The sequence below is a fragment of the Neodiprion virginianus genome, chromosome 4 (assembly GCF_021901495.1).
Source record: "Neodiprion virginianus isolate iyNeoVirg1 chromosome 4, iyNeoVirg1.1, whole genome shotgun sequence".
Lineage (NCBI taxonomy): Eukaryota > Metazoa > Arthropoda > Insecta > Hymenoptera > Diprionidae > Neodiprion > Neodiprion virginianus.
This window is the reverse complement of record NC_060880.1, coordinates 8,180,968-8,198,098: the sequence shown is the minus strand read 5'-3', so window position 1 is coordinate 8,198,098 and position 17,131 is coordinate 8,180,968. Positions and strand designations below refer to the sequence as shown.

General features: G+C 37.9%; 1 protein-coding gene across 1 annotated transcript; it reads left to right on the top strand.

The window, feature by feature from the left end:
• The first annotated feature begins 1,043 nt into the window (after positions 1-1,043).
• Positions 1,044-11,281, top strand: LOC124302441 (tenascin-like). Its single transcript, XM_046758636.1, has 6 exons — positions 1,044-1,210; positions 1,735-1,852; positions 5,200-6,836; positions 10,261-10,433; positions 10,596-10,754; positions 10,951-11,281. The coding sequence occupies exons 1-6, from the start codon at positions 1,095-1,097 to the stop codon at positions 10,998-11,000; spliced, it is 2,253 nt and encodes a 750-aa protein (XP_046614592.1). The 5' UTR covers positions 1,044-1,094; the 3' UTR covers positions 11,001-11,281.
• Positions 11,282-17,131: the final 5,850 nt, after the last annotated feature.

Sequence of the window (17,131 nt, the reverse complement as noted above, 5' to 3'; positions counted from 1 at the left end):
TTTCAGAATCGTACGGTCTATTACAACAGACACATAATCTTGATTACGAGTACAATTCTCGTGAAGAATCGCAGTTTCTTCCAGATATAGACGGTCAATTGAAACAGCAATTAAAATTCGAACAAGAGTATTAGAATGTCTTGAAAATTACACAATTCTATACCAAGTTACGGGTCAAGTAATGAAGAATAAAAAATCAAGTCGTCCATTCTCTCACATTTCATATTCGTATACATTGCAAGATTGATATAATTTACTAGTCCAGTTGAATAAGGCATCAAGCATTTACGTACATATCTAATAACAGCGATGCCACAGCATCCATTTTGTCAGCATATAAACATAATTTTGTTTAAATGGATACGGATGTAAACTGTTGTAAATTTGGGAGCTACTTTTACTGACCAAATGGGTAGTTTTTAGACGATTTTCGCGATACGAGTAACATTCCTGTATTCGACGACAAAAGAGCCATGCACCATCGAAACTTGACACTTTTCCATTCCTTATGTTCACTCAATACGGGAAGAAATAGGGGGTGAGTTTTCTCGGTCGGTAAAGACATTAGTTCTACATGACCTTAATTCTGTCGACTGAAATTTTTTTCAAGACTTTAGTCACTTCCTCATTTGAATTCTTACATGAAGCTTGCTTCGAGAAAAACACGTGTGAATTGCACAGCACGCTTGAATTGTAGACGCGCGGTTGTCTTCAACGCTCAACATCTCCATTAATTGTTCATATTTTTACGATAAAAATGCATCGAAGTTGAATATCACGTAACTTCAAAACGGGACAGATAATTGAGATAATTGACTTGAATCTTCATCGATTCGAAATGTGCCTAATGATCCTCGTGTCCCGATTCGGTTACTGGCATTTCCCACACACACCAATTATAGATGAGTATACACCAATATATATATTGGTATAATCATACACCAATTATAGTTATACATTTGTCATTGTTGATACCGCATCCCGGTACAGCGGACGATAAAACCCCATTAAATGAGGACTCGTCAGCAGTCTTCGTTCACATTTCCATTCGTCAGCAGCACTGGAAACTGCTTAGTGAAGTGAAGTGAGCAAAAATGATGACTCGAAAAATTTTCTGCTTCACTCTAATATTATATTCCATCGTTATTTCTCGAGTTGAATCTTCGCTTCTACTCGGACAAAGAGGGGCCATATGTCATAAGGAAGTGCCGTAAGCTCCATTATCACGCTCGTAAATAAGCTGTTGTAGAAGTTTAAAGAATTTACTCGTTATAATATCAATCGGTAGTTGACGTACTTGAATCATGTAGTATTCGCGTGGAAATCATTCGCCATCAGCAAGCCGGCGAAGAGAATTTTTAAAATGTCTTCATTCGATTTTATCCACTTTTGTGTCCGATTTTTTTTTACCTCCAACGTAAGCTTTTCGACTCTCCGGATTTTCCGGATCTTGTCCAACTAGCCGACGATCAAGTGATCGACCGCGCTTGGAATTTCCAAAAATCTGTCATTTGCGGCAGAGCGCGACTCTTGGCTTCGACTCAGAAGCGAGCCGGCACTTTGTACGTTGATTTCGTCATCAGTATTTATCGTGCCTTTGTACCGGATACAAGATCCTCTTTTGTCTTTCCGCACCTTTTGATTTTCCTTGTAAGCATATCTTAAGTTTGAATAAACTATGTGTTATTTGTTATCGTTAGCGTCAATCATTTGATCAACTTGATCTATTTTCAGTTACTCCGCAACTAGACATCGTTATTACACAGATTTTGACTGGTCATATTGTGATTTCTCCGATTATGACCACTATTCCGAATACTGCCCGAGGCGTGTAAGAAAATTGACAGTTGAGGTAAGTAAGAGCAGCTTTTGGTACGTTAATTGGGACTAGTTGATTCGCGGGTAATTCGTGAGAATTTTGACAGTGGTCACATCGGAATTTCAAAAATTTCTTCAAATTTTCGGAACTGATCATGCATAAGTTGAGACACGAGTGAGTGAGCCAAAATTATACAAAACGTATTTCACGGAAATCTCATGAGAATTGCATATTCGTTATACTGATATGCCATATTGTGGCGCATGAAAAACCGATTCGAGAGAAACACAATTTTCATTAGGTTTGTGCGAAATCCTACTCAAAATCTGTTGGCTGGACAGCTTGAAGTACACTATTATTTTCCTACCGTTAATTCTAAAAAATGTTGAATCCCTGGTTAAAGATATTTTACAGCGTAATTAAATTGAATTTTTCTTCCGAACCAACTGAGTTATAAGAGCAGATCCGTGTCACGGGTAATAAACGTTTTTAAAACATACCAAATGGCTAACTGTAACCGGAACCAAACCTTTCCAGAAATGTGATCTTCTCTGTTTTTTTTAAGCAGAATTTACTTTGTCCCCAAACCTACTATTACTTACTGTAATAAAACAATTCTTTTCACTCCTATGAATGAGAAAATAGTAGTGGTGACTGAAATAGTTAATCTATGTAAACTCAAATATTGCGTTCTTCTCCCGATCTTCAACTTGCACGAAGAATATAGATGTCAGTTAAAGCGAAAAACGTGTGTTACAGTTTGGGACAGTAACAAACTACCTGACTAAATATAATAATTCGTTACATTTTCTTTCTGTTTTTTGTGTGAATCAATAATTCAAAGTCAGATTTTCTGAATAAAATAAAATACTGGCGATGATGATTGTTATAATAATAAATGGGGGCGAAGGATTCTTGTATGAAAGTAATATCATTACGGAATATGTTACTAACGACAATTAGCAGTGACTATTCTAAAAAAAATATGTTGAAGAAATTATTTTATGCGGTTGTTCATAACTCTGAAAATATTCCTTGCAACTAAACATTTACAGTGGAGATGTTATCTTGTCCTCGACACTGTCTTCATTAGCAATGAGACAAACAAGGAGAGCAATGTCTAATTGGGGTTTCCAATGAAATTTTTTTATTTCATACTCTTGTAGATTGGAAAAAAATATTTTAGACGCATTTTTTAATTTTTCGTTGAATCAAAATTGCCATTAATATAACAGATTGAAAACTATAAAATTGTGACGTCACCCATGCTAAGATATATCTATATATATATTAAAATCAGTGAAATTCAATCGCCTAGAACATGAAAAATTATCATTTTTAACGAAAAACAAAAAATACGTCCTCATTATTTTGGCTTTCACTGCATTATGCACCCCTGAAAATGGAAAAAAAATTTCGTTGGAAACCCCAGTTGTCCACCAATCATTTGTATAGCTGCAATAGTATCCTCTGATTGCGTCAATACCAGCATTATTATCTTCGTGATGGATGCATCTAACTATTGTACGTTTTTGATCGATATGCCTTGATTTCATTGAAAATCTGATGATTCCAGATTCTACCCTTATATAACTCAATAAAAGCGAATGCTCTTCTGCAAGCATTTCTCTTAGGTAGAACATGGGCTGGAAAGATTGATAGAATCCTGCAGTGACGAGGACTGGATATCATCTCGACTGTAAATATTTAGTTGCAAGGAATATTGACAATGTTATTGATAGCAGCACGAAACTATTTCTTTTACATATTTTTTCGAAATAGTGACTGCTAATTACCAGGAGTAACATATTCCGTAATGAGATGCAGTCAGGAACGACTTTCGTACAACAATCTTTCAATTCTATAAATTATTATCATAATTATCACCGGTACTATATTATTTAGCCCTGAAATACGACATTTCATCAACTCAATGCTCTCATATACAGGGTGACGAAACTGAATGTTAGACACAGTGATATTGAAAAGGCAAATCTCGATATTCTACAGCTATTTGGACAATTTTTTCTCGAGACATGATCGAAAATAGTGAAAACGTGCCAAAAAAGTGAAAAAATCGTTCATTTTCGGTGTGGCGCATCACTCACAAGAATCTGAAATGATTCTTAGCGGTAATATTCACCTAAAGAAATGAAATGACAAAGGAAACAGTTTTGTTACATCCATTAGATTTCGAAATATAACGATTTGTAACTGTGATTAATTTTTTTCGTTACCTTGGGAACAGCCTCTCGCGCTCATATCAATTCACATATAAGGTCTTTTGGTAATGTATGTCGATAATTTTTCAATCGAGTATTGCGATAGAAAATCAAATGCATAAAATGTCATTTTTGACCCCCGGGAGAGGGTGGAGGGGATTATTGAGATATGAAGCATTTCCGAACAAGTAATTTGAAGTACCCGTGACGGGGCATTTGGCACCTCTTAATCAGGAATACACTTTATTTTTGTGTCTACTTTGGAATGCTTTGAACATGATATAAGCTTTGTATAAGAGGCTTGTAGAGAAATGGCGGGAAAAATGGGCCCCTTCAACATTATGCGTACTTCTCTTAAGTTGCTTTAAAGGCGTTACAAATTTGTTCGTTAACTTGCTAAACCTTTGGACACCAAATTATCTGTCATAAAATCTGAGGGTGAGATGAACAAAATTACCCTCCCTTCGACACGGAATCGAAGCGCTAATTACTGATTTGAATTACCAGATCTGAAAATGTTGGCCTGAAGAGTATAACTTCATGATTACCAAGCGTTGTTATCCTTACCTCAAATATCTGTAAAAAATGAGTTTGCCAGTTTGAAAAAATATGAAACGATTTCATGGACATCCATTTTGCTCACCCCTCTCCTATATATTGCCCTACATTGACGTAAGATATTTATGCCACGTACACTTAAAATTTATAGAAAATGTAGGCAGCAAATATATAATAATTAACTTGCATTAGGTTTCCGGTTTTCAAACATACCCATTCACATATTTATAACATATATAAATTTATTTCAACATATGCTCATTTTGCACGAAAATTCAGATATTTCTTTATATTGAGCACGGAACGCGGTTATTATTACAAAATGAAGCTGACATGATAGGGACAAGTGAATCACGTTACAGTCGTCAACACTCCAGTGAATCGTGAAAAACATGGAATTGACGCGAACTACCACGATTACAAGCGGGTATATTTCGACATTTTTTTCACCGTCTTTCACGTTTTCCAAAGAATACCATTCTTTAAAATATTGTAGAAATTCATTAGCTTGGGATGACCATTGTGGGAAATTTGTAACAGAATCACCCGTAATATTCAGTAAATTTTACTTTGACCACAGATTTATGTGTTTTGTTTTAGACTTACACCGCGTACAGAACGGAGAAAGTTTGCTGTACGGGTTATACGAATAACAACGGTCTCTGTACGCCGATATGTAATACAAAATGCACCAATGGTTATTGTGCAAGTCCGGACACCTGCAAATGCGATCGTGGCTACGAGCTGCTGGACAAGACATGTATTCCGATTTGCGAAAAGCCTTGCGTGCATGGAAAGTGCGTTCGTCCGAATATCTGCAATTGTGATTCCGGCTATGCATTGAAGACAGACGGATATACGTGCGAGCCAAAGTGTTCCTCTGGATGCGAAAATGGATGGTGTGAGAAGCCAAACATCTGCGCGTGCCATCTCGGCTACGACAGGACCAATGACAACAAGTGTGTACCAGTATGCAAAAACAATTGCATCAACGGACGATGCGTGCGCCCAGATGTCTGTGCTTGCAACAATGGCTATCAGCGGTCCCAGAATGATTCCTTCCTCTGTGAACCAAAGTGCAGTAAGACCTGCGCTTTTGGGAAATGTACTTCACCTGAAACGTGCACCTGTGATGATGGCTATGAACTAAACGCGGACGGACACACGTGTGACCCAGTATGCTCTTCCGCTTGTGAACATGGATGGTGTCAAGCACCAAATATATGTGGATGTCATCCTGGTTACGAAAGAAACGAAGAAAATGAATGTTTGCCAGTGTGTAGTAAGGATTGTGTCAATGGGTACTGCATAAGTCCGAATATCTGCGCCTGCAACAGCGGTTTCGAGCTCTCGGAAACCGACACGTTTATCTGTGATCCGGAGTGCAGTGAGCCTTGCATGTTTGGAACTTGCACCGCGCCTGAGATATGCACGTGCAATGAAGGCTATAAATTAGGTTCAAATATTTCCACGTGTGAACCTGTATGTCTATCGTCTTGTGACCACGGTTGGTGTCTTGAGCCAAACGTATGCGGATGCGATACTGGCTACGAGAGAAGTGAAGATAACGAATGCCTTCCAGTGTGCAGGCAATCTTGCAAGAACGGGAAATGCATCGAGCCCGATATCTGCGCCTGCGACGATGGATTCGAAATATTTCAGAACGACACTTTCACCTGCGAACCTAGATGCAGTGAGCCTTGCAAGTTTGGAGTTTGCACAGCCCCAGAAGTTTGCACCTGCCATAATGGTTACCGATTGGACGCAGATAATTACACTTGCGAACCAGTGTGTACCGCACCTTGTGAGAACGGATACTGTGCTCAGCCTGACGTGTGCGGGTGTAACTTTGGCTACCGGATGTCTGACACGAAGAAATGTGATCCGGTCTGCGAAAGACCATGCCTAAACGGAACGTGCGCTGGTCCCGATATCTGTGCCTGTGACGAAGGCTTTCAGCCATCCCAAGACGACGACTTCACTTGTGATCCTGTCTGCAACAACTGCGTCAACGGAACTTGCGTTGCACCGAACGAGTGTGCATGCGATGATGATTTTGTCAATGACAGGTCGGACATCGGAACATGCATCCCTATTTGCGACCCGAAATGCATTCACGGTGTGTGTGTTGTTGAGGGTTGCAACTGTTCTTACGGTTGGAAAGGAGATTCCTGTGATCAGCCGTTGTTATGCATCCTTAATGAGCCCCGTTCAGCCACTTCTACTGAGGTGATCAGGTGAGTACTATAGTCACAAGTGCCTTGTTCGTTCTATGTCTTCAAGGATTGATTGACTCCTGTTTCAAAAACTGGTAGATAGAGAAAATTAAAGTTCAATAAAGGATTTTCAAAGCTAATCAATTATACCCACTTTAGTTTTTTTGGTAATGACAAATTATTATGGATTGAAATAACTCGGATAAATGAAAGGATTTGAGTATTTCGAACGTCACGATATGCCCTTCTATGGTTGACATCAGACATCTCTCGGTACGGCGTTCTGGATTTAGACCTGATCGGTTGAGGATCAGGTGGACTATTCGGGATGAAAAAGGGCACCGAATTAAAGTCTGATTAGTTAGGGCACGCTTCACCATCGCATGCTTGGTGTGTATCACTTGATATTCAAATTCCAGAAAGTACTTTGTTATCGCTCGTGGAATTTTTCGGTAGCAGAGCCGAAAGTATATCTGGGAAAGGAGCTAGAATCAAATTGTTCTGGCAGGATCCGGAAATCAAGGGTCGAGATTTTATTCATCGTGGAAATACAAATTCATGTCGATGCTTCAAGACGTTGCCTTCTCTTTTTGATTTCAAACCTATGCTCCTTGGGTGGGGGTGGAGCGTTAGTCGAATTAAATTTCATGTTGTTTAACGCAAAACTAAGCCCCACTCTGGTCAGGGGAAACGCTATTATAGATCCTGCATTGGACGATTGGCTAAAAACCATTCGCGGTAGTGACCGTTGGCTCCGCTGCAAAGTATTCAGTTCCACATTTGGCGATAAGATGTTTTATGGCCGAGACTTTCCAAAAGTTCGACGGGGTTTTTCGTACCATAAAAAATTCGGCGTGCAAATGTGGGGACTCACGTCGTGGCTTACCTGGCTGCTGCACATTTGTCCCAACTCGACGAGTCTACAATTTTTTACCTCCATTATCTCACGTCCACTTAGTCAGTTTGATACCTCTGCAAAGTATCACGGATGAGCAGATTCCACAATGGTAGGTTAGTAAAATGGGACTCCCGTCTGACTCGGTGAAAGCCGCGGACGGCCATGGTCTTGTAATTCGAGACACGAGATACCTTCGGTGGCGTCATCGACTTTATGAAGCATCAATTTGGTGTCATGTATGTGTCATTTTTGTGACTTTTCGGAGCTACCCCCCACCCTTATTCTAGTCCGGGGTTACCTGCTTCATTCTGCTTAGACCAGTAAGAGAGGGCCGAGTAACTTCCTCCTATCGTCTATTTTTTGGATTCCAATCCTGCTTCGAGTTTGCTTTAGAACTGCAGCTTTTCTGCAGATTCTATTCATTGTATTTCTGCTCTTTTATTTTTCGGGTAATGAGTCCTTCATCTACTCGATCGTTGTGACTTCCCTTCACTTCTATGCGCAGATTTATATGAAAAAATTGTAAATATTCTTTGAAATTTTTTCTTGCTTTTGGTTGCTTGAAATTTGTCGTGCGTGGCTGGCAGCGATCGAAATCTTCAAATAACCAAATGGCTTCTGTCAATAAGCTAATCGTATCGGTCACAGGGAGACGTATATCACGGATGTCCACAGTAGCGTCGGTTGTGATGACGACGTTTTCTACCGTATTGTTTCTTCAGATACTCTACTTACGTCGGGTGAAGTACAAACATGCGAAAGGCCAAAAAGTCGACAAGACGAATTCCCGACAGTCAAATTACCAACAGTTGAAAACGTAGAGACCGGAAATACGAAAAGTCGTTTTGTAAACGACAAAAATGTATAAATAAATAGCTACCGAATTTTTTTTTTCGAGTATCAGCAAGAATACGACGGGCAAAATATTGAATTACAAAAATTACCGAACAGTCATTAAATCGACTTTTCAAATTTCAGACTCGTACCTTTTTTGAGAATTTACGAATCCGAATTTATCAATAAGGAGTGACCAAAGACTCGAAAGGATGAAATCCAGTGAGACAGAATAGATAAAATACCAAAAGGTTGCAAAACGTCAGAAGCACGTTGCTTTTTTCTAACGTCATTAGTGGCAGCTAATAAATGTTGTTACGCATGTGAAGTGACATCAGGGCGTGTACGTGAATGTGGAACACGATTTAATCGACTAGGGAACCCCCTTAAATAAATTGAACGTAGTCGACTTTTTGGTCTTTCGGGATTTTAACCACCATCCTTATCCTCCAGATTCCTTCACTGGATGACCTACTTGTCTTTTTCCTTCGTTGTTGATGCACCGTCGGTGATCAGCTCCTTGATTTTCCCATTACTTTACGCAGACGGTTTACTTTTTCCTTGCGGTTTCAGTTGCATAAGGAAACAAAATCACGATTGCAGAGCGGAACATACGCAGGAGACAACGAAGGAATTGTGTTGTTTTTTCAGAGTACATTTACAGAGTAAGCAGTGTGATAAAACCACGCATGGTCGCGCTACTACCATTATGATTTATTCGGTCGGGGCGATGCAATATAATGATCATTGAATCTTAAAAAATTCTACTCGAAATGATTATCGGTAAACTTCAATTCGAGGTTCAAATTTCTTTTCAATTGCTGTAAAATGAAAAATTAACAATATTCTAACGAACTTCGGAACGATCCATCGGGTTTCTCCAGAAGTTGTCACAACATGATTCTAAATGACAAATTGTAGGTAATGCTTATATGACTTTCACAATCAGGCCAAAAAGAAATCATATCCTGCATATATGGAAACAAAATCAAATACGTGCGACTTGAATCTGAAACCATGCTACCAAAAAGACGTAACCACGTCAATTTTCTGCCAGTGAGAAACATTGTACTGTCAGACTACTTTAGACTATTTCACCTTTTCCACAAATCAAACAGAATTGAAGAATTTTACATTTACGATTGATGATTATGTTCCAAATTCTCATAATTTATATTTGACGGTTTCACTGGGAAAAGGCACGTGGCTCACAACTCCCTGGCAAGATATACTTTTGGAATTTCGGCTGTTTATCCGAGCTTGTTTAGTTCAGGCTTACATTCTGATGGCAAAGAGCTTTGAAAACAAATGAACACCGACTACGATCTATTCTCGTTCTGCAAATAAATCCATGACATCTGTTTATCAAGACAATATGGCTCACATCATGGAAAAGATTAGGCTGTATTGCAAGATCATGGAAAACTCTGCATTCAAACTCTGCTACCCGTGTGACATTCAACAATCTGACGTAACAATGGACGGAAACCAGTTGTATTATCATGAGTTGTGGTAGCTGACAAGTGCGATGTTCAAAGTATCCCGGCAGATACTGAGTTGTACGTTAAAAAAAGTCGCGGTATCCGGTTCCGTTTTGTAATCTTCTGCCTGTTGACCTGTACGCTATACTTAGATTTACATTACACATTATCGCATTTTATTATTCATCTATCCAATAAGTGTAATAGTGTTTTTCTTACTTTGATTCTGCAGCAATACTGACAATGAATTTCCTGAGTTTGGCTGGAACGATTACGTGACTAAAAACTTTACAATAAAATGGAACTGGCCCGTATGCAGCTCAGAATGTCTTGACCAACTCAACACAACAATCGTCAACTTTACGCAGTTTTCTGCTGACGCGATCCATCATTTTATCCCTATTGGTGAGTGAATTCTCAGAACTCCTCACAGCTGGATTCACTGCTGATCACATTGCGATTACATTTCGTAATTTGCGGAACTTTCCGCATAATTTCTTGGTAACAAGGAACTCCTGTTTATAATTGAATCAAACAAACAAAACCTAACGTCTTTTATATATTCAGATACCCCGTGCAACATCGTGACGGGACACATATTACTGGACTCCGCTAAAAAAAACGCAACGCTAATAATCACCGGATCAGGGATCGGGTTGTTCTTGATTATCATACTTGTTGGTTACATCGTGATGCGAAGGATGAAGAGGAGAAGTCATATAAATGGTGAGATATCACTAGCTCTTGATCAGTTGGAATGTAGTTCGATATAGAAAAACTTTCGAGAAGGTTATGAGTGGTAAGTTCTGCGCAGGTAGCCTCAAAAATTTTAGAGCAGAGCATTTTTTCAAATTCTTAAAGGTACCACCATACAATATTTTCTCATAATTTATCAATTTACTCCGAACTTTTGTGTGTTCAGGTGAACCATCACTACACCACTTCAAGACCTTCCAGAACAACGAATACTAGTTATAATCGTTACTTTAAAGTCTTTTATTTTTATACATAGGTACTTCAAATATCTATCTAAAAACCGTGTAAATGCTCAAATTTATTTATAATTATGAATATGTTCAAGTTGATATTGTTAGTAACTTACATTACGCAACACGCGGAGTTTTTCTTTCGAGAAGCAAATCCATCCCCAACCAGTTCTGTTTGTACGTTTCTTCAAATCTTTCTCTATATTTTTAAACCGATCTCGGTAAATCCACGAAGTTGGCTTTTTCAGGTAAAATAAAGTAAGTTTTATTAGCAATGGAAATTGTGTTTTTTTTTTAACGCTTGCAACAAAAGCTATCACACCATGCCTACCATGCACCTCATCTCCTGGCCAATCGGAGGCGGCGGAAGCTTGAAGTTGGAGGTTCTTAATCAACAAACCATCAAAATTGAGGCGCAATTTACGCAGCGGCGCAGCTCCTAGTGTATGTTTTGGAAACCGACGGGGGGTTAGGGTTAAAAAAACATCACTGACTGTTCTGTGCAAGTCGTGACACTTCTACGCCGCCAAAATTAGTAAGGGTAGGTCTTTTATTGGGCTGGTATTCTTAAGTTCAGAGTACGACGTGAATGCAGCGCAACTGTCACGTCACTGTACGATCAATTAAGAAACGGAGAGTGTTCTGCTCAGTAGAAAAAGAAGCTTACATCCTTGTTCGACAAAAATTCAAAAAACCACATTATTATTAGTCTTACTTATTATGTCCATAAGTTGGCAGTATGTTCGAATTTTTCCCTGTCAGCAATGATGAACAATACACACTTGAATATGCTCATCAATCGACGACTCGATCCGAAATATAAGGTGCAATAGATTTGACTGAATCATTCCCCTAGTTTAATGGAAAATAAAATAACAAGGAGTTTGATCAAATGGAGGAACTATTAAAAGAATCAACAAAAATATAAAATAAAAGAATGAAATAATAATACGAAAGGAAAATTAAGCAAAAATAAAAGTCGTCGCCTTGAGTAGGCAGAAATCAACGTGCTTTCTAATGCTCGTACTAATATTGCAATTGTAGTTATGTAATGCTAGTGGGTGGAATTTACTTTCCGATATTCCGTAGATTGACTGTGTACCTCATTGCAAATCTAACGTCTGATCATGTAGCAGAATTGAATCTATCTGGTAGAAGGATAGATATAGCGTGCAAAAGTTCCAGTACTTTTGATTTTTGGATATGTTTTGAAGTTTGGGGCCCCAATGAAAATTTATCTGCTATCTTGGAAAAATGGCGCTTAAACTCGATTTTTCCGCGATATCTTCTTCACGGTGAGACCTAGGATAAACATAATTACTTGAATCTTATAGAGGATGAAATTTGACAAAACTTTTGTAGAAATTTTTTTTCCGTACTTGTCATGCTAGAGGACGATACAGGCATACAATAATCAAAAATACATTATTACGAAGACCTTCACACATGGAAGGAATACGTTATGAAATGGGAACTTCATTTTGTCGTCAAAAATATTCCCAAAAACTCGACAAACAGCATTGTTCCTGACAATGGCAGGAAATCGCATATTTAAATTAGCCATTGATCTCTGTGCACCAGCCAAACCGAAAAATCATTTGATGCATTAACAGAGGTAACGATACCACATCATCATTAAAACAAGTGTTGATACAGATCGATGCCTCATTAATATAGGACGGTAATGACGCAACAAACAGATAAGTGATGTCCAGGACAGGCTGAGATATCTGTTACTTAAGGGTCGATAATATTTGCCCTAGTCGATTTCAACGTTGTCACGTGTATCTCCAAATGTCGAAGTCTACATCTACTAAAACGCGAAAAAGGGCTGCACAGCCCCATTTTATACACAATTCTGAAGAAAAAGCCTCAAACAAATTTTAATTTGTCACAGAAATAAAGAAATGGCATGAATTCTACGATTTTGCTATTGGGATTTCGACCAGGACGACCTCAATTTCAATTTCAAGATTTTGAACAACGCAATATCCCAGAAATTTGATTCCAGCATAATGGACCCCGACCGAGAGCCGGCATTCTTGAGCGAAGGAGAGCTAACATTTCTAAAGCCATGGATATCGCCCTCAAACCAAACGCAATCAAGATACAGAAGCAACCAATCAACAAATTGTTTGCACATGTGTCGACGCAGCCGCGTGGTATGAAGAATACAACTCCACATGCAACCGACGCTCAGCCTTCATCTTCAAAAAATATCAAATCCTAATAAATACTGCTATTGCTCGGGGTTACAAAAACACATCACCAAAAATTACGTGCTAAAAGTGAATGCGGTAAGCAACTTTTGTGAGAAAAGGATCACTTGGAAAAAACCTGTATGAATAAAAATGGAAAAAAATGTATGTCAAGTAACAATGTAAAGAAATTCAGTTAGTATGAAAGGAAATGATAAGAGTATGCATTTGGCTAGAGATGGAGTCAGTGACCAAGCTTCTCAAGCACAGTCAGATTGCTGCTGCAAACACAGTTGTGATACTAAAATTGAATTAATCAGTCATTCAGACGATGACGCAGATTTTTACTCAACAGATGAAAAAATCAAAGCAACAGCCTATCATGTAACAAAATTAAAGCAGAAATAATGTTTGTGAACTTATAAGTAAATAAGCAAGTACGTAATGTAGAAATTGATACTGGAACATATGTCACTGCCATTTTAGAAAATGATTGACCCGAATTTTTCTCAAAATGTTCTCTCGAAAATTTACTTTCTAACAGCAAGTTATGGTGGTAATACTATATTTCAGCCTCTAGGCAAGCTTAAATCTTTAAAAGCACATTTGAATAACAAGGAGAAATACTTTGATGCTTATGTAATTGAAGGTAAAGGCCCAGTGCTATTGGATAGGTAATGAAATAGTTGCTAGATTAGACAGAGCAGGTTTTAGAGTCAATTTAGAAGAATGCGATTTCTTTGAAATTAAAATAGGAATCTTAGGATTTGTTATTAATGATAACTTGATTTAAAACCAAGTGCATCTAAAATTGGAGCCACAGGCGGTGCACCAACTCCTAAGAATTTCAGAGAATTAAAAGCGTTACTAGATTTCGCAAATTTCTACGAAATATTCGTAAAAAAACAGAGCTGAACACGTAAAGTCAATTTATCAACTATGCACAAGTATAAATTTTGTATAGATCAATGAATGCCAAAAGTGATTCGAATGGATTAATTGAATGTCAAATAACTTCCAATAATATACTTACATTGTTCGATCCTAATCAACAATTAGTTTTAGCATGTGACGCTAGTATGTCACATCCTCGATTCCTATTGCCCCTAAATACTAGATATACCATTTATTGTTGTATTTTATATATCTACAAGGTTCCAAATATCGTTTCGTATTTCGTTTGAAGCCGTTCTTATATTTTCACGGCAAAATTTCATACGCATAATTCTTTATTGTAATTTTTGTTTCCGCTTTCGGAAGAGTTTGCTACTTTATTTTTTTCAATAGTTTACTTATTTTCTAACCCTAGGATACAATATTCTTAAACATGCTTACATGCACGTGTGCACCGAATAGGATCCTGCCGGACAACGGATGATCTCCTTTTTGGCCTTATATATGTTTAAATATTTTCACAAAACAAACAATATGCTCGAACATATCTTACCATAGTTTCGAGGATGCAGGATCTGCTGCGTACGTGCACCTTAATAAAACCATCCATCAAACTGTATCTGTTTTGGGTAGGATGACAAAGGACCAAGGAGGAATCAGACACTTCAAAAAGATCCTTCTACTGAGTCACTTCAAAATAATCCTGCTCTCAGATCAGTTCTAAAAAATTTAATTATGCTACAGTTAATCATGTCTACGAGACGTTTTGAATACTTATTTAAAATCTTCTTAGAAAAGACGTTCTAAGGCTTGACCTCTTAGTGAGGCTTTTGTTAATTGAAAACTCAAAGTGCGCAAAAAAAATAATTTCATATTCGCAATTACCATCTTTATCTTTTGGTAATTAATGCATTCTAAAAGAGTTACGTTAGATTTTTATTTCTTAACATATATTCTGAATTAACTCTAATTACTTTAAATAAATCTTTTGTCTTTGTGTTGAATTTTAAATCAATTACAAGCCCTCAATTATCGTCCATCGTTTCAATGACATTGTATCAGAAAAGACTTTATCAAGTAGTTCAGTTCGCGTCCAGTCACCGCCGAGCACGCAAAGCAGCCCAGAAGTCGACTGATTAAGATCAACGACAAGTAAGTGGCACCCTTTTATTAAAAAAATCATTTCCTCTTGATACGAGCTTAACCAAAAAAGAAAAATTCAGCATTCATTTCAGGTAAATCGTATTTAGGAACTTTGTCTTAAAACGAGCGTTAAATTATAGTGGCGGGTTGGTTCTCATGTAAACAAACAATCGTCAAACACGATGCGTCACAAGTAGCTACGGCTCATCAGCAATATTGTCGCATCGTTATTATAACGGTGAAGAACGTCCATTAGAAATCGCGTCAATCATCATACCAAAATCTGAACGGCATTCATGGTAATAAAATCAGTAAAACTCATATTTGGTAACAAAAACATGTCGACTGTGTTACACCGTCGTTTACAAAGATGGGCACATTTTCTGTCAGGTTACGGCAAACGATATAGAAATAGTAAAATCAAAGTCAAACGGAAACTTTTATGGAAATATATACAGAAATGATTTTAGCGGAACGTCACCAAACTCTCCTACAACTTTGGCCGAAGATGTTCTTTGTAAATAGAATTCGGTCTGGTGCTACAGCAGTGTAGTGTGCGATATAGACTATTCGATGTGTATAAGTAGATATATAAGGGGGGGTTCTGGCTTAATCTGCCTTACCGACCGAGTACTCAGTACTCAGTACTCGGTGCTCATTCGGTAAAGTAGATTAATCTAGAACCCCCGTGCCGAGTACTGAGTACCCGGTCAGTAAAGCAGATTTAGCCAGAATCTCTCTTATACTAAGAGAATATCTTGAAAGTTAACGCTCGGTCACCGCCGACTCGGCACCATTCACGTTTTTCGTCTGTTTTTCACAGGCTGGCCATCCCATATTTAATTTTAAACTGCGAAAGGCCGAAAAACGATTGCATCGACGATGAACATGAACATCAATCGCTTAAAAAATTTTATCACGAATGATTGCACGATTTCTATCCAAGTGTAACTGTTTTTTAGTAGCAATCGTTTGGAGGTATTTTTTTTTTTCATTTTGATTGCAAATTAAGCATTTTCTCCTACATGTTGCAGTTTTTACAATTTCCATCATTTGAAAAAACAATCCAATCATTCTACACTTTTACAATCACACTGGGGCTATAATTTTCATTACTTTTATTTTATTTATTATTATTTTTTTGATTGCTTCAGTTTTTGAAACCTATCCAAATCGAAATTAGCAAAGCAAATTGAAGGCACAGAACAGTATTTTCTACATTTTAACCGCGTAGCTTCGCTTTTAATTGAGGAGCAACGAGGAAATAATTTTTTTACAGTTCCAAGAACGTTATCGCTGACGTTTTAAAAGAGAACTTTATGGATCGTTACGGAATTGGAGAGTCCCTAACGGAACGGGGAATAATCTTTCATAAGTTACCGTAAGCGATGTCTCAATCGACTCGGAAGTCGCACTATAAATCAGGTCTCAATCAATCATTTGTGGGTGCGATCTGTCAATGTTTTTCAAACGCTAATCGAAATTTGATTGTCTTCTCATAGGTATACAATCCTAAATATCCGGGCGAATTTCGCGACCGTTTTTTTTTCGACTATAAAATACCCGTACATAAGTATAAATGTATACCGACACAATCGATACCTTCAAAAATGTACGATATATGGAGGTCTTATTTTTTGCGGAATGATAAGGAAACCTTGGACCTTGTTCATTGTTCTCACGGTACGTCGATAGCCTCAAATCTGTAGCGAGCAGCTACAAAATAAAACGTCTGAAAGAATATAATTTTTGCTCTTTCTGCCTATTTGATATCTGTATACCTTCACGATCGACAGGTCAATCAGCTATTTCCTTATCTTGCGGCGGCCCGACAAGACCACACACACTCAGCTGGTAAAACGCATGTTCATTGGATTTACCA